The following is a 21,262-nucleotide window of genomic DNA, read 5'->3' as shown; positions in this document are numbered from 1 at the left end:
AGCTAGGAGCAAGTGCTGGGTGTTTCGCTGGAAAACTAAAATTTTCCCCTTTGCATGGAATAAAGCACTCATTTCTAAGATCAATGGGCTGCAAGATATTGGACTCAAACAAGGGGTCAAGAGAAATCTTGGAAGCTAATATCTTATGTTTGTTGACTACCCACCCTGGAGTTTGGGTCAGTGTCATTTCTGGAAGAAATGTTTACTAATTGTTTAATGGTTGCTATTTGAAGCAGCTTTGAATGTCAAAATAAGTCTAGGGGGAGATGGATTAGTGGGTGCAAGTGCGAAAATCAACAGAGAACACTAAAGATATTGATTATGTGGTGCTTAGCATTACATTTAGCATACTATACATATTAGAGATGTCTGAAATATTTCACACTGAAATACTTTTAATCAAAAATAGCCTTTTTTTAAACTAGAACTTTCCACAAAACCAAACTGTTTTTTAAATTGTAATTTAATTTTGTTTTTTGATGGAAACTTTAAATGAAAATTAGCCTGTTGCTTTTACTTTTTTTCTTTTATGTTGCTGTTTTCACATTTCACCTTCACTCACTGTCACTGAAAACTATTTCCCCTCCCTTTATTTGTATGGTCCATCATAACTCTTTTTCCTTTGTTTTTTTTCCCAAACCTCTCTCTCTTCCACTCCAGTTTTTTTGTTTTCTGTCATGAAATCACTCTTCTTTCCTGTGTTCAGTTGTCAACCCTTTCTTTCTTTGTATTTGTTCCCTCATCAGTCATCATATCATTCTTTCTTTTCTATATTCAGTCATTTGTATTGCTACCTTCCCTTTTCAGTATTCTGATAGATCTTCGCTTTTTGATGGGGGAGGAGGAGAGATTGCATTGGGAATTTTGATTGATCAGCAAAGTCAAATGGTGGCTTTTATATAGTCAAATATTTCAAATTTGAAAATAAAATTTTTCAAATTTTCTTATTTTATAAAACTATAAAAATGAAAATGAAATAAACTCCAATAACCTCAGTGGACATTTTTGAAACTGAAGCATCAGTGTATTTTCAAAAAGAAAAGGAGTACTTGTGGCACCTTAGAGACTAACCAATTTATTTGAGCATGAGCTTTCGTGAGCTACAGCTCTCCCACTCCCATCCCCCCCCCCCCCCCCCCCGCCGAGGTTTTTTGACCAGCTCTAGTCTATATTATGCAGTCCTCAATAACTACTCTGCAATTAAGGGTGTATTCAATATCACATGGGAACTCTCCTGCAAAAGATCTGTTCCTGAAGAATGGCCAGGCTGATATCTAAGTAAAGAGCACAAATTATATTACTGAATAATAAAAGAGACCAGGGTGAAATCCTAGCCCTATTGGAAGTGAATGAGTGTTTTGCTACTGATTTCAAAGAGACCAGGATTTCACCCCATTTCTCTTTTTCCTCATCCAGTGTGCAGAGAGAATAAAAACTAATCAACCTTGGAGCAGGTGTTATGCATGGAAGAACAGAGCTGTAGTTGTTGTAAAGGGTGGAGAATTTGATGGTTACTTAGCGCTTAGGGTATAGAGCGACTAATGATTCTGGCTCATGAGCTGAGCCTGATGTGCTGGAACAGATAGTTCTATTCCTCTTTGCAGCTGTGGGTGATTCCCTGTAAATCTTGCTGTCACTAGGAAGCTATTACATGTAAAGGTAAGCATCTGTGCCTTAGATGTCATGTATAGCTTGAGTGCTAGTGCTCATGTACCTGAAGAGCACACCACACTCTAGATGCTTTAACTACTATAATGTGGAAATACAGAGAAAGTATACAGTACAGCCAGGAAGAAAAGGGCTCACACACACAATTTGCAAGCACCTTATATTTGCGCCCTGTCCCCCTTTGGAGCAGGGAAAGGGGTGTTATTGCCCCACAGCTGAGTCCATTTGACCACCCTTAGCCTCAGGATAGTACAAGCTAGGGGCCAGAGTCAATATGGCTGTCCTCCCCCACAGGGTGGTGTTGCCTAGTGGCCTGAGTCAATATAGCTACCCTTCCTTGCAGCGCTGAACAGTTTGATGGCTATTAGGGGATGGGCCACCATCCAGGGGGCCGTTGGCTGGGGTAGGGGCCAGGCTTGCCCTACTCCACCAGGTCTCAGCCCAGGGCCCTGTCAGTGGCAAGTGTACTCACCACTGGGTCAACAGGGATCTGACCAAAAAACAGTGACTTAGTTCCCAGTCCTACAACCAGACCAATGTCTAGTTCACCTGAGCTACTTCCTACTGTGTCTTCCAGTGGCATGGTCCACAGGTCTCCTGGGTCTCTGGGGTCTGCGGCCTGTGAAGCTCCCGATGGTTCCAACATCCCCTGGGTGTCTGGAGGTAGCTGAGTGTCTTTCTGGACCTTGGTGGGCTTGGTCTCCACAATCTTGGGCTTCAGCAGTTCCCAGGCATCAGCCCTGACTAAGCTGTGCTATTCCCTTTTATACTGACACTCCAGTTGGAGCGTGCCCAGCAGAGGTGAGGTGGCGTGGCTTCCTATGCCCAAAGTTCAGAGTTAACCTCTCCTTGTCCAGTGTACACCCTATCACACACCCATAAAACAGGTAACTATAGTTGTAGATACGGGTTCTGCATATGCTCATGTACAATTTGTGGGTGTAATTTAGTAAGGAAAACTTTGGATGCAGAGAAAGTAATGATTCTGGTTCATGTGCTGAGACCAAAGTGCTGGAGCAGATAGCCACATCCTTCTTGGCAACTGTGGGTGAGTCCCCTGAAGCCTTGTTGTCCCGAGTAGATGTTGGTACCCACTGGGCCTGATTCTCATTTACTTTAAGGCTCTTGTACATGGCTCTGAGGGAGTAAAGGGGCTCTAAAGTAGTACAAATGAGAATTAGATCTGGTGTTTCTTCTCATTATTTTCATTTGGTTTTCTCTCTCTCTAGCATCTGCCTTATTTACTTTTGCTGCTCTCAGTCTATTCTAAAAAATAATGTTATTGTTTCTGATGTTAAATACCAGCAAGAAGTCTGCTCTCACTGCCTCCATTCTCACCTCTAATTTCTCCCTTGTCTGTTATTAGTAATGTCTTTGTTCACTTGGCAAGATTTTATTTTGGCCACTTTCTGGATAGTTTCCTTAAACTCTCACTGTTCTAATTATTCCTTCTTCCAAACAGTGTCTGAAACAAAGTAGAATCATAGAATCATAGAATATCAGAGTTGGAAGGGACCTCAGGAGGTCATCTAGTCCAACCCCCTGCTCAAAGCAGGACCAATACCCGACTAAATCATCCCAGCCAGGGCTTTGTCAAGCCTGACCTTAAAAACTACTAAGGAAGAAGATCCCACCACATCCCTAGGTAATGTATTCCAGTGTTTCACCACCCTCCTAATGAAAAAGTTTTTCCTAATATCCAACCTAAACCTCCCACACTGCACCTTGAGACCATTAATCCTCGTTCTGTCATCTGCTACCACTGAGAACAGCCTAGATCCATCCTCTTTGAAACCCCCTTTCAGGTAGTTGAAAGCAGCTATTAAATCCCCCCTCATTCTTCTCTTCCGCAGACTAAACAATCCCAGTTCCCTCAGCCTTTCCTCATAAGTCATGTGTTCCAGTCCCCTAATCATTTTAGTTGTCCTCCGCTGGACGCTTTCCAATTTTTCCACAACCTTCTTGTAGTGTGGGGCCCCAAACTGGACTCAGTACTCCAGATGAGGCCTCACCAATGTCGAATAGAGGGGAACGATCACGTCCCTCGATCTGCTGGCAATGCCCCTACTTATACATCCCAAAATGCCATTGGCCTTCTTGGCAACAACGACACACTATTGACTCATATCCAGCTTCTCGTCCACTGTAACCCCTAGGTCCTTTTCTGCAGAACTGCTGCCTAGCCATTCGGTCCCTAGTCTGTAGCTGTGCATGGGATTTTTCCGTCCTAAGTGCAGGACTCTGCACTTGTCTTTGTTGAACCTCATCAGATTTCTTTTGGCCCAATCTTCTAATTTATTATGAATGCTTAATGGCTCTGATTCACCACTGCATTACTCTAGCTTTGTGCCAGTGGAGATACCTTGGCATGGAAATTGTGCAGAGTGGTAACAATTCAGGCCCAGTACCTCAGCTATAAACTTTGCAATACTAACTGACAAAGCATTCTAATTCTTGTATTAACACATCAGTCAAAGCATAGGCAATAACAAATGATGGGAACGGGGAAAGGTTTCATTTCACAAACAGATACACATACACATTACAGGGTAACGACAACATTGTTTCACTGCTGCCAAGAGATTGTTTGGGCCAAGCAATCCAGTACAAAAGAAAATATATGCATTAGACATAGCCAATGAGCTTTAGGAGTAATATCAAAGTGTTGCTTGAGGGAAACAATATGTCTGCATTAATATTCTATGTGCCTAAGCCTCTAGTAATGCATCATTTAATTTCAAAGACGCTGCAGCAATTCAGTTATTTAGACCTAACAAACTAAACACTCTACAGTTTGATTCAAGAGAACAGAAGTTACAATAATTTTAAAAGACCAACCCTACAAATAGAAAACATAATTTCTAGCTTTTGTTTGACTTCTAATAAGGGCCAGATCTTGCAGTCCTTACACAGAGCCCGATCTAATTCCCATGGAAGTCAATCGGACCCATTCCATCGATTGTTATGGGATTGGATCAGATTCATAGGCCATACTAAAGCAAACTCCTTTCCCTCTCCCCCCTTTATTTAATCAGACAAAACTCCATTGAATCAATGGAAGGTTTATCTGTGTCAAGATTAAGGATCTGACCCACAGTGACTTCTGTGTTTTACACAACATCTGAGATAATTACAGACCTAGGAGATCATTGTCACATGAGTGCATTTAGCATTTATGAAAACTACTGGAAGACTGAATTTCTCTGTTTATCTGCAGATTCATGTAGTTCCATGGACAATGGCAATGCATGTTTCCTTATGCTCCCCTACTAATGTGCCTCCTTCCTGACCTGGAAGGATCACCCTACCTTTTCAGGAGTGAAAGTATAGATCATTCTTCACTGGAGATCACTGACCTGTTGCTGAGATGGCCAACAAAGATGCCAGAGCATGGACAAGTTTCCATGTCCCAATAATGGTCAAGATTAACTGGACTGAGACCTCTCACTCAGTCACAAATGTGCTATTACAAACAAAGGTAAATAAGATAAAAAGAGATAGATTGATAGAGAGATGGATTTTACTTAATTTACCATGACCTTAAAGCCTGTGCAATGCTATCTATTTAAAATATGTTAACAAACCCCCTCCAGATAATGCAGAAATGAAATGAAATAAAAATAAATACCAATTATCCTCTTTCTTAGAAATAAATCCTGTAGATTTTAATTCTAGATGACACCTGGATAGTAAAGACAAGTAATTCCTACTGTCCTATTCCATGAATGATGAATGCATCTGACTCTGAATGCTTTGAAGATACAGGTACATACATGTATTGGTTAATAATAAATAATTGCAAAAGGTTTTTAATGACACAATCCCCACTCTCATATTTTAGTTGTGCAAGCACCATATATTGTGATACAGATCATTTTATTACCTGATGCAAAGTGAAATTGCTTCCTCTAAGAGACCATGGTCATGTATTCACAGGCAGGTGGTAGTGATCATTTGTTTTTAGATCGATGCTGTGCTTCATTCAATAATTGCTGTGCTTTGCATCAGACTTGTTTCTCTTTCTCTCAAGATAACAATTCTATCTTTTATGGCTCAAAGCTCTCTGCCTCATATACTTTAAATGAATTAAGTTGCTCTCTGCCTTTTTGTTTTATTATTGTTTCTCTACATTTTAAGGGTAATATTAGTAAAGAATTCTGGACGTCTCTATAGCATCTCCTTCCTCCTGTTTTTTTTTTCTTTTTCTTTTTCTGTTTCAAATTATGAATTTTAATGATTTTATTTAAAATCCCCACTGCCTCAACAATTGTTAGGATGAGGAGGATGGCAGAGCAGCTGCCTATATGGGCTGATGGCAGTGTTTTCTGAGAAAGGGGTGATGTTTTCTAGAGGAAGCATAGGAACAATACACCTTCCAGAAAATGGGTATTATATATCAACCCCTTAATGGACTTTGAGCCAAATCTTCTTCCCAGTACATTGCCCAAGTAACAGGACTGGGTCCTGGTCATCTCTGCAGGGCAGAAACCCCCCTCCTTGCTGGTTACAGAATGACAGCCCTACCACATCCTCAAGGCTGGAATATGCTCCCAGACTCGAACACACTCAGTGCCTGCCTCATGTAACTCCCATTTTTTCATATTATGCAGGGGCTGTGAGGGCTTCTAAAATCACTCCTGTTCCTAAAGAACAAGAGGAATCGTATTCATTTGCTGTGTGTAGGACACTTTATGCTCAAGAGCCCTGATTCAGGAAAGCACTAAAGCACATACTTAAGTTCCATTGAAGTAAGTCAGTGGGACTTACACACATGATTCCAGCTGAACACCTGCTTATGTGATTTCCAGGGTTGGGGCTATGGAGTGGGAAGCATGGTTTGCTCCTTTGTCTGAATCAAGGGCTCCATCCATATTCCAATCGAGATATCCTAGATAACAGCACAATCTATAACAGCTCTGACTTTGAATTCCCTCACACCTGAGTCACAGAAATATGTTATTTTCCATGGTTTTAAAAAAGAAATAGAGCCTTCTTTCATGGAAGGGCAAGAATTAACTCCTTCAGCACCATTGTCTAATGTGTCCATTTGTGCTGATTCACTATTTATAATATGGCTGATTTGTATAAACTGTCAGAAAGACAGAATAAAGCTTTTGTCTAATCTGTGGAGAATTTATGGGAATGGTACAAATTACTTGGGTTGTAAATAATTCTGGACAGGGACCATCTTTTTGGTGTATGTGTGTGTGCGTATAGAGTTCCTAGCACAATGGGGCCCTGATCCATGACTGGAACCACTAGGCAGGCACCACCACAATACAAATAATAAATAATCATTATTAAATGTGTGCCTGTCATGGGTATATATTGCAAAAGGACCTTGGTAACGCCCAACTCCAGCAAGTACTGCACAGCAAAATTCTGCCCTAAATTACACACGGAAGCTCCACCAAAGTCAGTGGCCTTGCATGGAGTATAATTCAGGACTTCAAGTGATTTCCATTGATCCTGATCCAACATTACTTAGCAGGCTTAAAATGTCAATGAGGTTAGTGGTGTTACAGAGGTGTAAAACGACTATGTGCAAGAGGAAAACCAAGCCCACAAATTCTGGTCCTCAGATGCATTTTAATCCATCTCTTATCCTATTTAACTGACCTGCCGGGGAAATGTAGGCAGGTAGGAGTAACAAATGTGCACTGCATACCACACACACTATTCTGCCTCCAAGACAAAGACTTTACCATGAGAGCTACCTGGATTCACTGAAATAAGTTGGTAGACCAGCTGGAAATAGTAGTGCTTCCACTTTTGATGTCTGACAATCCACTGCCTCCATATCTTTCACTCCTGAGTCTACATCCTACAAGGTGCTGAACACACGAGCCAAGATGCATGAAAGTAAGCACACACTTAAGTACTTTGCTAGATTCAGGCCAGAGTGCTCAGCACCTTGCAGGATTGAGTCCCTGGTATCTATGTCCACATGTTAGATCCTCACATGGTAACATGCAAATCACTAATCCTGTTCCTCTGTTAGAACAAGGAATCAGTGTTGAAAAGGGGCCCTAAAAACTAGCTGATGATCTATGTTAGTGAACACTTACAAAACAAGATAGATCCAGATCTACCACTCCACTGAGCCAGGACCTGGAGGAGAGGGCAAATGGGGAAGTATTCATTAAAAAAGAAGATATTTTCTTCAGTTTCCAAAAAAGGAACAAGGGTGTTGAAAACAAAAATGGAGGAAAGGCAAGACTTACCTGTGTAAACCTAAAGAGAAGCCTATTTGTGCTAATTAATTATCATTAATGATCTGGATGATGGGATGGATTGCACCCTCACAAATTTGCAGATGACACTAGGCTGCGGGGAGAGATGATATGCTGGAGGGCAGGGATAGGGTCCAGAGTGACCTAGACAATTGGAGGATTGAGCCAAAAGAAACCTGATGAGCTTCAACAAGGACAGGTGCAGAGTCCTGCACATACGACGGAAGAATCCCATGCACTGCTACAAACTAGGGACCAAGTGGCTGGGCAGCAGTTCCGCAGAAAAGGACCTAGGGGTTACAGTGGACGAGAAGCTGGATATGAGTCAACAGTGTGCCCTTGTTGCGAAGAAGGCTAACGGCATTTTGGGCTGTATAAGTAGAAGCATTGCCAGCAGATCAAGGGACATGATCATTCCCCTCTATTCGGCATTGGTGAGGCCTCATCTGGAGTACTACAAGAAGGATGTGGAAAAATTGGAAAGAATCGAGCAAAGGGCAACAAAAATGATTAGGGGACTGGAGCACATGATTTATGAGGAGAGGCTGAGGGAACTGGGATTATTCAGTCTGCAGAAGAGAAGAATGAGGGGGGATTTGATAGCTGCTTTCAACTACCTGAAAGGGGGTTCCAAAGAGGATGGCTCTAGACTGTTCTCAATGGTACCAGATGACAGAATGAGGAGTAATGGTCTCAAGTTGCAGTGGGGGAGGTCTAGGTTGGAAATTAGGAAAAAACTATTTCACTAGGAGGGTGGTGAAGCACTGGAATGGGTTACCTAGGGAGGTGGTGGAATCTCCTTCCTTAGAGGTTTTTAAGGTCAGGCTTGACAAAGCCCTGGCTGGGATGATTTAGTTGATGATTAGTCCTGCTTTGAGCAGGGGGTTGGACTAGATGACCTCCAGAGATCCCTTCCAACCGTGACAGACTATGATTCTATGACCTAATTTAGAACTGAGCCCAATATTTTTAACTCTGCTCATCTGCTCCAATACTTCGATTAGCTACAGTGGCTTTGCTTTTATTTGACCCATTTTGGGCATATATTCACCTCTACATTTTTTTTTTAAACTTCAGTAGCTGCACACTAAATTCCAGCCCATTATAATTGGATCAAATGAGCTGCGTGGTGCTATTCCTAATTGAAACTCTATAGAAAGCTGTGGTCTGCAGAGCACCTGGGAGAAAGTAGAACAAAGCCTTTAATGTGCAAAGTGAAGATTTGCCAGCCATCAGCTTCACAGCTCATCAGGAGGAATTAGCAGACTATTCTGGGCCTTCTTTTTTGGACAGGTTTCTAGGAAACAAAATTTTTCCCAACTTGGCATACAAAACAAAATGGTAAAGTGTTTTATGCTTTGTGACTTCATTTATTGGATGAAGCAGCCAGGGAAATTTAGAGGATATTATTATTATTGTTATTATTATTATTTGAGGTAAGTAATGATTTGCAGAGGGGAATGGGGTGAGAATATATTGTAGAAAACATAACATGTTGCCTTTCCTCGCTAAACATAATGGAAATAAAATATGATCACTAAGTTTTGCATACTAATAAATTTGTTATGACTTCATCCAATTATGGCACATTTAGCAGTTTGTACTCCACAGTGAAATCTGCAATTATAATTTTTGTGACTTTATGTTCTAGACATGTTTATGGGATTGCAGTTTAGCAGCTCCTAATCCATGCTACATTTTTATATCCCATATAAAATTTGTTGCAAGTTGCATACTCACATTTGTTATTTAGAAGACAGGTGCACAGAAAGCAAAGCTGATGGTGATACACCAGGGCTAGCTAGCAGCCCTCAACTCTGCAACACATTTCTCTCAGGAGATGAAGCCCCAGTTTAAAAATAAATCTAGTTAACCAATAATTTAGCGCAATCAATATGTTTATAATAACCATCAACTGTACATAGAGCAGGCTGTTACCATTTCCTTTTCATTTATAGAAGGTTTTATCATTCAATTTGTAGACCTTAGCATTAAAGGGTTTTTTGTTTTGGTTTTTTGTATGGATCTCTCCTAGTTCTAGAAAGACCATGCTGTTACAGCATTTATTCAATGAGCTTTTAAAAAAAGATGTGTGCATGAGTGGAACTAAGAGCTTTGGCTTGAACTAGGCAAATTACGAACAAACATTATGTAAACATCCTCATATGGCTCAGTCGGTACACTTTAGCTGAGCTTGGTCCCTGTCCATTGTCACAGCATTCTTAAACAAACAGAAAATGAATAGCATCGTTTGATGATGGTTGATCAGAAGAAATAGAAAAGCTAATGGACATAAAGCTATCAGCAAGGCTGTGTACAAACACCAATATTTGTATTCACTTCCAGGCCAGAATTAGGATAGAAATGATAACTTGTCACAAAGCTCTATTTCACTCATGCCTCCCCTACCCTCACCAGGTAAATGAGTGTGCAAGGCTCCAGGCCCATTAAGATTTGTGAGATCTGAAGCCTTGTGCCCCTGGATTAAAATAGTCTCAGAGACATGTCTGTCTGGTCTGTCAGTGACTGATGGTAAAATTTCAGCTGTAGGGCTGAGACACTGTAAATACATTTTCACTGCTATTGTTTCCTTCGGGGGGCGTGGCGGCAAATGTTTTAACACTAGATTATAGAAGTAGAGTGGCCACCCAGGCTTGAATTTGCTAATGAGATAGTACTGCCTAATTGCATGGACCTAATTTAGCAGCTGGCTAGGGATGAGCTCAGAGCCACAAAAGAGAAGAATGTTATACAGTGTTGATCCATGATGGGCAAATGACAGAATTCCTATCCTCAAGAATTTGAAAATAAGAAGGAAATACCAGAATAAATTGTGGAAATTTATTTTCATTCTGAAGTGTACAGAAACCCTAGTCTCAATGTCTGTGTCCTGCCCATGATTTATAGCACCTTCGCAAGTAAAATGGTGTTCTGAAAAGAGCAGGAATTTTCAAGCTGATGCATTAGTCAGTTGGAAAGTACTAGTACTTTAGTCTTGGAATTTCATCTGTCTCGCCATAGACTGGTGTTCCTTAACATAACTGAGACTCCTTTGAAGGGACAGGAACTGTGATCCAGGGTGTCTTACCCCACTTTAAACCTTAGCAGACCAACCTGGCACGTACAAGTTCTTTAATGACCTAGTCTGTCATTCTATAGGGTACATATTCCCAATGACTACCCAGAAAGGAGGTGACTACGACAACCAATCACTAGGACAGGCACAGGCTACAACCTCATTCACCTTTATTGAAACTTCCCTTGAACAAGAGCATGTGGCTCTATATGACTACAATGGAAAATGCACATCTACATCTGAGGCCAAATCTGGCCTCTCATTTTTGACCAGACATAAAAGTCTCCTAGGGTGAAGAAAAATAATCATTGTGTTTCCTATATAGTTGCTCTTATGCACCAAAGATGAAGTGCCCCTTTTGGTTGTACACCTTAATATACAGGCCATTGTTCAACTTTCCTCTGTTTGCACTTAGACTGCATACAGTAGTCACATATAAAATTTTACCCATTTTACTTCAGATAACTAAACTATGTTACTGCAAGTACTGAGATAGCACCAAGATATCTAAGGTGACTGACAAGTTAAATGCAACCAATACATAGTCCTAGTTAATAATAAGAGCTGTGACAAATACTGAACAATCAGGTACCCATTCAAAAGTGACGATAAAAGAAAAACTCACACCCATCACATTCAAGGAAAAAGTTCACATTACTTCAATATGACAGCTGGGTTATTTTTAAGGTTATGGGCTATAATATTCCTTTTTAAAACAAATTTATTGCGGGGTTTGTTTCTTTCAAAATTGTGGTAAATACTTTTCCTTTTGGAGAGGGAATATATTATTTAACTCCATTTGGTTTATATATATATATATACATTCACATGCATACACACAAGCACTGGAAGGTACTATTGAATCTGGTCTCAGGTCCTTACCACATTGCAAGGGTGTTCAGCTCAGGAGTACCAACAACTTGCTCCAATCTGCTAGCTTTGCAAATTGTCTCCTTTCCAATGGAGAGGATTGGTTATATTATATGTATATAAGAGAAGGCCCCTCATCCAATCTCTACCTACTGCTTAAGAAAAGATTTGCCAATTCAGATTATTGTCTACAGCATGCAAATATGAAATAAAAGAAAGGAATAAAAAAGTTGACTAACCTAACCCACCTGAGCTCGGCTCACAGGGATCAATATCCTCGTCATCACTGGGACATTCAGCTGAGGCCACCAGGATGTCATCTGTGGTCTGCAAAGAAAATAAAGTCAAGTAGATTCACTTAAACTGAGCCAGCATATGGTCAGATGATCATTAGCATATCTGCCATCACTCAGATTTATGTAAAGTCCTAAATAGCTGAGCATTTCAGCCTTAATATTTTATGATACAAAGATGCTCTCCATTTGTATTACAATGGGGCTCTGCTTTTCTATACATTCATGTCATTTTCCAAAGGATTCTGTCAGATACCAAAAGCAGGCAATTGAAAATTTCATGACAATTCTCTTCAGCCATTTTGTTCTAACAAGAAAGAGAACATAGAGGGACAAAGTACTTGCATTTAGATGTTATTCTTTTCTCTCTATGTCCAATATATAAACTATGAATATATACAGAAAAAACTGGGGGCATAAATCCCAGCCAAAACGGAGCATATTAAATTTATTGTAGTTGCAGAGGTGCATCAATCAGAGGTGCATCAATAGTTTTTCTGCAATAATTATACTTGCATTCTTAAGAGTAGCTACAGTACCATATCGACTGCTACAGAATATTTACAACTGCTCAGGAAAAAGACCTGACTATCATTTGCAGACAGCTGCATGAAAACATATGCTCAATGTATAGTCGTGGTCTAAAAAGCAAACAAAATGATAGGATGTATGTAGAATGGGTTAGAAAATAACACTGATAATATTAGAATCTCTTATATAAAAGGGAATTCTCTATCTAGTTCTGATAACTATATTTCAAAAAGGATACAGCAGAAACAGAATGGTTCCAAATATGGGTGACCAAAATTATTAGAGGTATTAAAGATTTCCCTAGGAAAAAACTGAATGGGGGGACTATTTAATTTGCAGAGGAGACAAATAAGAGGGTACATGATAGAGGTGTACAAAACAGTGAGTGGTACTTAGAAGTACTCCTATTTACCTTCTCATAGTACAACAAGAAGAGGACATTCAATGAATCTGAAAGCCAACCATTTAAAAACTGATAAAGAGAAATACGTCTTTATATAGTGTACAATTACTGTGTCCAGATCTTAGTTGAATTAAGACACTAATAGATATTTATAAACCCAATGAGAACATCCACAATTACATTAGAAATAGAAGAACTAAATAAGTGGCATCTACGTAAGTCAAACACTTAGGGTATGTCTATACTGCAGTTAAAAACCCACAATGGACATTTGAAAGCTGACTCGGGCTTTGGCTTGCAGGGCTGTTTAATAGTGGTGTAGATGTTTGGGCTCAAGCTGGACACAATCCCAAGCCCAAACATTTACACTGCAATTAAACAGACACTTAGCTCAAGCCCTGCCAGTAGGGAGACCAGATGTCCCAATTTTATAGGGACAGTCCTATATTTGGAGCTTTGTTTTGTATAGGTGCCAATTACCTCCCCACCCCCATCCCAATTTTTCACACTTGCTGTCTGGTCACCCTACCTGCAAGTCCAAGTCAGCTGGCATGGGTGAGCTGTGGGTGTCTAACTGCAGTGTAGACATACCCTTAGTGATGTTGTTAAGAAGGAACTTTCTCCATCATCAAGTTAATCCATAATTGTCCATTTCAATGTTACTTGTACCTTCCCATGAAACACTTGGTACTAGCCAAGGCTGGAGATATGATACACTACATGGACCTCAGGATGCAGCTGGAATATAGTCATTCCTATGGTCCTATATGGTACTTATCCAAACTGTGAGATGCAAAATATATTCATCAGTGTGATATCTTACAATTAAGCACCTTTTCCAATGAATAAAGGGAGGAAATCTGTTCCATGTTCAGCTTTTAAACCTATGAGGAATATCACTTTGATGCAACACTTTTATTTCTCTACAGATGTTTGGCAATGTTGTTTATTCTTCTTCTAGTTGAAGTTTTATGGCTAAGAATGTTTATTAAAATAGGCTTATTCTTTGATGTGCCTCACAAATATTAAGGAGCATATGCTTACAACATGCTCATGAGGTAGGGAAGTGCTATTATCCCCATTTTACAGGTGGAGGACTGAGGCACAGGAAGATTAAGTGACTGACCCAAAGTCATACAAGAAGTTGATGGAAGACATCATAGTCCAGTGCCTAAACCACAGAACCACCCTTCCTCAGGGAAAACCACATTGTAAATCTATGAGATTGGCAAAGAAACTGGAAGATATACGAAGAGAGAGAGACAAAAAGACACGTAACCTTTTTTTGTATACCATATAGAAAAAATTGGAACTGTAGCCAAAAGGTAGCTACAAATATCCTAATACATTCCCAGGCAAAAAACAAAACAAAACATTTACTGAGACAACTGAAGGCTGCACATTAATACCTCCCTCCATTTTTGAAAAATGGCCTAAGAAGACTCTGCAGCTGAAAACCAACCAACCATCCTTAAAAATGTGGAAATAAAAAGTTAAGCTACTGCTTTAAGAAACAAACAAAACTCAAAAAACATGGAAAATCAGCATGAGTCAATCAAACACTCTTAGCTGTGTCCACATAGTCTCATCTTTCCATCTACTTGTAACACTGAAGACATTCTCTTTGTGCAGTCTGCAGATGGCCAATTGAAAAGTTATGTCTGTGGTATGACACTTTGTCACCACTCTAACCTTTGCTCTTTCTAGCTAAGACCCATAAGTTGCATGCCTATGAAGTTTCTATGTATTATTTTGATTCAACAATGTAACATTTGTACAAGTAGCAGGACATGGAATCTTAATGCATAGCAGGAAATGAGATTCTTCACTATTCTATTGGTATAATCAGGAATTGTTAAAGAATGTCTTTCGGCATGGACTATGCATGTCTCTAAAGAAGGTCATAATCTGAACAACCACTGTATGACTCATATGAAAGTGTGTGATGAATGGATAAAATTGTCTCTGGTTGTTCTGAGGGGAGAGCTGCAAGGGCAGAGTTAAATGTTCTTAGGTGATCTTAACTCTGCTTTTCTGTAGTTTGCAATGCACTTGAAATTATCAGAAAGAATTCTAAACTGTCAATGGGATTTTATTCCTTCTGCATCTGAAAGAATGAGGATGTTTTTCTGCATGTTTACTTACAAGGGATAAAAGTGGTTTTCTAATGTAGTTGGAACCTTATATATGAAGAGAGAACTACTGAGTGTATTTAATAGAGATCTATAAAAATTCCAGCTCTTGGCTACTTAAGGAGTCCATCTATGAGCACAAAGAGGTGTTATTGATTCTACTGTACATATATAAATGAAGGCTCGGTTTTCTTTTAAAAAATTGTGATACAACATGCAAGCCAGCATATATGCCAAGAAAGGCCTCACTAGAACTGCTGAATATTCAAGTCAATGATATGTCTAAAACTGATTTTGTAACAATGGTGGTTTAAAAGCACTCAATCATATACCAGGATTGGACTGAAGGTGGAAGGGGCAAGATGATATGAAAATTGTTTTCTTCCATGAAAAACATTTCCAAAATATTTGCAGTTTAAATATCAATTAATTATGTGTCACAAAAACAAACAAACTAAAACCAAAACCCAAAAACCCAACATTGTTTACAAACAGAGGGCAAGGAAAGAGTGAAAGCTAAGTGGAGTGGCACTGACCAAAGTTAGCAATGAATGCTGTCTAAGTGCTGAAGGCATTTTTAAAATGGATTAAACATTAGCTCTAATAATATAAAATATGAAGAATATATATAAAAATAAAATATTATGAGCAAAATAATAGTCCTTTCTCTGACAAACCTCCCATTTACTTCAATACTTCAATTACTGCCTAGATAAAGGCAGTAGGATTTAGCTCTAGAGTTCTAAGACTGCTAAGAGGTCCAGATAAATAAGATCAGGGAGAGTAAAAGGTCTACATTAAACTTACTGTAAATTGCCTTTTTCTGGTGATTTTAATGTGGACAAAGAGCATTCAAATACATTAGTTTTCCAAAATGAATTGCACTTGTTGTTACCACCCATGATAAATGTTACCAATTAACAGGACAGCTGCACCAAGCCTTTTCATTAAACAGGGATTTTAAAATCAGAGCAAAATCCCCCCCCCCCCCCACATTTGCAGTGAGTGTCTAACAGGATAACATAAAAGCTGGTGTTATCATAATATGAAATCGGATTAGAATGTCTCTTGGGTGAATTGTTCAATTCATTTTAACAGTGATAATCTAGTTGTAAGAGATTTTTGTTTTTAAATGGCAGGTGTACATCCTGAAAGGCTGACCCTGATTTCATTATTATTTTTTCTTTGTGCATTACCATATTTTTAGGAGAGTTCAACTTAAATGACTGTGCAATGTTTAAGACAGAATTTATTTTGTGATGTCCGGCTATTTAAAAAGTTGGACATTTGTGACGTTTAAAAAAAAGATGGTCAGAAAAGTTCATAAATATCAGACCTATATAAAAATGGGCAAAAATCACACATTGTAAAGGCTGGAAGTTGAGAAGTGACACCACATTTAGGCTCTGACCCTTACCTACTCACATGAGTAGTCTCTCTGAAGTGAACATGATTGCCCACATGAGTAAGAGCTGCTTGCAACAATAAAGGTTAGAGGAATTGGCTCTCAGTCATCACAGTGGAAATACAAAATATCACCCAGCTGCAATCTTGCTTGTGGAAGGGGATGGTGATTGTTTCAAAGGAAGCTGCTGGCCAGTCTTTCCAGCTCAAATAATTTTGGCTTACTTCTGGCATTAGACACAATAACAGACTCTACAGCAGTAGATAAATATCAAGAAGTCTCATGGGATCTGGCCATTGGATACTGATGACATGAGACTCTTTTCTGGTAATACTTGGCTAACATTAGATTGCAGAAAACAACTGGGGATGAAGTAAGAATATGAAGTTATTTATACAGTGAACAGGGGGCATCAAACAGGGGAGTTTGAGAGGGAGTTTGTAGGAGTAAAAAAGACTAACAGCAGCATGGTTTGGAAAGGCTGTGTCACCAGTGCCAACATGGCTCCTGACTCCTCCAACTGCCCCTGTGTCCAGACAGAAAACCTGGCTGTGGATGCCTTACCCAGGTCCTGGTGTGGATATGCAGAGACTGTGGCCTGCATTACCCCATCATGGAAAGCAACACTGGGGGAAACATCAGTGTGAGAGGTGCCTACTGAACGATTTCTCAGGAGGTAGGTAGGAGAGCTACAGGAGGGGGTGGCTAGGCTGAGGAGCATCCGTGCACAGGAAGAGTTCATTGAAAACATGCAAATGGAGACCTCAAAGTCTGAGGACAAAATCCAGCTGGAGAGTAGTGCAGTAACACCACCAGGAGAGGAGGAAACTGCTACTTCACAGGGAGGAACTTGGATGCTGATTACTTCTGGCAGCAGGCAGTGGTCCACCCCTGCTCCCAAACCAGGATCTGAGAACAGGAGCCATATTCGAGGATGGAACTAGAGCAGGGATCTCAAACTCAAATCATGACGAGGGCCACATGAGGACTATTACATTGGACTGAGGGCCGCATCACTGACACCTTTTCATATAAAGATAAAAAAGCCCCCGCCCCACTGCCCCCAGCCCAGCCCCCACTCCACCCGTTCCATGAGGCCCCGCCCCACCCCACCTCTTCCCAACCTTTCCCCGCCTCTATTCCAACCCTTTCCCCAAAATCCCCACCCCAACTCCGCCCCCTCCCTGCCCCTATTCCAACCCCTTCCCCAAATACCCGCCCCTTCCCCGCCTCTTCTCTGCCTCCTCCCTGAGCGCACAGCTCCCTGCTCCTTCCCCCTCCCTCTTGGAAAGCACTAAGCTCCACCAAACAGCTGTTTGGTGGCAGGAAGCGCCTGGAGGTAGGCAGAGGAGCGGGGCGGCATGCTGGGGGGCGGAGTGGGTGAGAGGAGCTTGGTGGCCGCAGGAAATAACTCCACGGGCTGCATGAGGCCCACAGGCTGCGTGTTTGAAACCACTGAACTAGAGGAACTTGAGGAATTATTCTGGCAGGTTCTCTGGCCTATGTTGTACAGGTGGTAAGCCTAGATGATCACAATGGTCCCTTCTGGCCTTGGAATCTATGTGGTAATGGTTATGGATGGCATGTCATTGAAGCTGGTTGAGGGGTTGAAAAACAGGATAAGAGGCAGGAACTCAGTGACTATAGACAAGAGACCATGGGAAAACATAATTTCAGATGTAGGACTGGGAATTAAACCTCTTTTAATTGTATGTCTCTCCTTTTCCCCAGTTCTTTGTTATCAGATCTGTTCACACTATCACATCATTTTTTCCCCTGGGAAAGCATATTAAAATACTTTTGCATCAGTCCAATGAAAATTAGTTACAACTGATTTTTAGACATAGAGGGCTGCTTTGACTTAACAAGAAAAGAAGTATAGACAAAGAACCAAGATATAAATAACAGATTGAGAAAACCCACAAATAGATGCGGCTGTCATCTTAATTAGCTATTGCAAATACAGATTTTTCCCTAAACACACAGTTCATGTAATATCTACAGAAGAAATAATTGTTCAATGTTTACTGTGCTTTTTTTTTTAAGTTACTGTTTGGACACATTACACTTCTAAGAAGTAAACTACTTCACTGAAAATTGATATATCAGATATATTTTTATTTTTTTAAAATGTGGAATAAAATAAGCCAAACCAATGGGAACGCTGGCAGAAACAACAAGGTATGAAAAATCAGGAAAGAGTTCATGTGGAAAAAAAATCAAATTTCATTTTTGGGACTGGATTAACAGAGAAATTTTCTAGCCAAGACTCTGTAATTTAAATTTAATTTACTGTGTATGCAACTGAACTCTATGACTGGCTGTTGAAACAGTTGTGAAAATATGTCACATTAATCAATCCTATTCTTCAGTTAGCTTCTCCCTGGTGTTTATAACCTTCCACACAATAAGGCAGTCTGCTGAGAAAGACATAGAAGTGATATAGCAGTAATATCAGCCCTAAATGACATCCCATTTGGAAAAGGTTCTCTACATTTGTATTTAACCTGGAATAGGTCAAACAAGTACATCTGTATCAATTTAAACTAGTCTACCCCCATATGAAAAGTCTTTTCTCATGCTCACTCTATTGGGAAGTGATGTTTCAAGACATGGATATACACAAGACAAGTGTATACACAATATTCATGATTTCTTCTATTAATGTTTACAATATTATTGTCCTGTAAGATGAAAATAAAATAACTGAAGAAAATGTGATAAATGAAGGAGGGGGATAGCTTCCTTTTATACAGACAGACAGTTAGCTATAAAATCCCTCTTGGTAGCTGTTCTCTACTTGCTTTACCTGTAAAGAGTTAAAAAAGCCCATAAGTAAAAAGAAGGGAATGGGCACCTGACCAAAAGAGACAATGGGAGGGCTAGAACTTAAATTTGGGGGAAAATAACTTTCCCTTTGTCTGTTTGTTGTTGTTCTCCAGAGAGAGGAGAGGCAGAGCAGGATCTGGGCTGAACTATGATGTAGGAAGCTTTAAGCCAGGTATGAAAAACCATCAGATCATACCTAGAGATTGCTTATCTGATACACCAGATATGTAAGTAAGTCAGGGAAAGTCTAGGAAGATGCAATTAGGGTTATTTCTTTTATTTCTTATTGGCTTGTGGACTCCTCTGTGCTAACCTCAGGTGCTTTTGTTTTGCTTGTAATCTTTAAGCTGAACCTCAAGAGAGCTGTCTTGATGCTTAATTTTTGTAATAGGTTTTTTTTTTTTTTTTTGGATCTAGCAAAAAGCCTAAGTTCCAGATGTATTTCCTTTCTTTCTGTTTTTAATAAAATTTACCTTTTTTAAGAACAGGATTGGATTTTTGTGTCCCTAAGAGCTTTGTACATATGTTGTTTAAATAGCTGGTGGCAACAGCTGATTTCTTTTGTTTTTTCTTTCTCAGTTCTTCACTGGAGGGGGGTGAAAGGGCTTGAGGGTACCCCACAGGAAGGAATTCCCAAGACTGCCTTTCTGGGTTCTCAAAATGGGTTTTGTTTGCATTTGTTGGTGGCAGCATCTACCCATCGAAGGTCAGAGAGAAGCTGTAACCTTGGGAGTTTAATACAAGCCTGGAGTGGCCAGTATTAATTTTTAGAATCCTTAGTGGTGGCAGATGACAGTGGTGGCAAAAAGTAGACTGGCAAAAAGCAGAAGAGTAATCTGTTCTTATTAATAAAAAGCATCAGTGTTCTAAAGTATGATGGGCAAACACTGATTTCACCAAACAAAGCTCTAAGTGCTAGACACAGGATACCATAGGAGACTGGGGGTGTGACAGCACCTTTTGAGTCCTCCTTCCCAAGTCTCGGAGCTGGCAGTTGGCAGGCTTGCTCCTCCAGAGCAATGGGAACAACATCAGGCTGGCTCCCACCTCTGTACTTATAATTGATTAGACTAGGTGGCATTTGCAAATGTCCTCCTTCTCTAGCTTGTTCAAAATTCACAAAGTGAATTTTTGCATGAAAGTGGCTGTTTCGATCACTGCAAATAATGTGCAGTGTTGTTCCCCTTTTCCCCTAAATGACAAAAAACATCTAAATTCCCGGGGGTATGAAATCCCATGAATAGACGAAAAATGCTACACACAATGTTTTAGTGTTTTGCTAAATGATTTTTGCAAAATGATAGATATTTTTCTTTTTACAAAATAATGTCTGCAGAATTGCATGACTTTCATTTAAACTTAGAATCTGAAGTGAATTGCTTTGAACAAAGCCTGAGAACCATCCATCTTCCCTGGGAAAAGCAGAAATAAAGAGCTTAGAAACTCCAAATGTTGGGATAGTTGCAGTTTTTTTATTTGGAGAGAACATCAGGCAGCACAGTATGCTGAAGTAAGTTAAAATATTGCTGAAAGATGTAGCTAAAAGATTTTTTAAAAATCCAAATGATTTCCTAGTGGATCATGCCCCTAGATCCCAACATTTGAAAGATGTTAATTTCCTGGAGCTATAGAGAAAAATCTATATTTATTATCTCTCTTTCTGTCTCTTTTCTCCTCCTGTCCTGGAACTATGCAGGACCTGATGGCTATAAAATTAATCACTGAACTCTTTCTCTGTGGATCTCCTCATTAGGCAACTGATGAAAATTCTTCCAACTTCTTCAATATATCTTTCATTAGTCATTGTTGCTACATTGTAAGG

General features: G+C 39.9%; 1 protein-coding gene across 40 annotated transcripts in view; it reads right to left on the bottom strand.

The window, feature by feature from the left end:
* NRXN1 (neurexin 1) overlaps positions 1–21,262 on the bottom strand; it is a 1,247,341-nt gene that overhangs the window by 13,923 nt on the left and 1,212,156 nt on the right. For 27 of the 40 annotated variants that reach the window (XM_075127156.1, XM_075127172.1, XM_075127165.1 and 24 more), the window contains one exon: positions 12,087–12,174. In XM_075127156.1, the coding sequence (XP_074983257.1) occupies positions 12,087–12,174 (88 nt within the window). The remainder of the gene's footprint in view (positions 1–12,086; positions 12,175–21,262) is intronic. The other 13 variants (XM_075127160.1, XM_075127173.1, XM_075127167.1 and 10 more) reach the window with 1 other exon arrangement.

Source organism: Caretta caretta, chromosome 3, assembly GCF_965140235.1.
Source record: "Caretta caretta isolate rCarCar2 chromosome 3, rCarCar1.hap1, whole genome shotgun sequence".
In the NCBI taxonomy this organism is placed as follows: domain Eukaryota; kingdom Metazoa; phylum Chordata; order Testudines; family Cheloniidae; genus Caretta; species Caretta caretta.
This window is presented reverse-complemented; position numbering and strand designations above follow the sequence as displayed.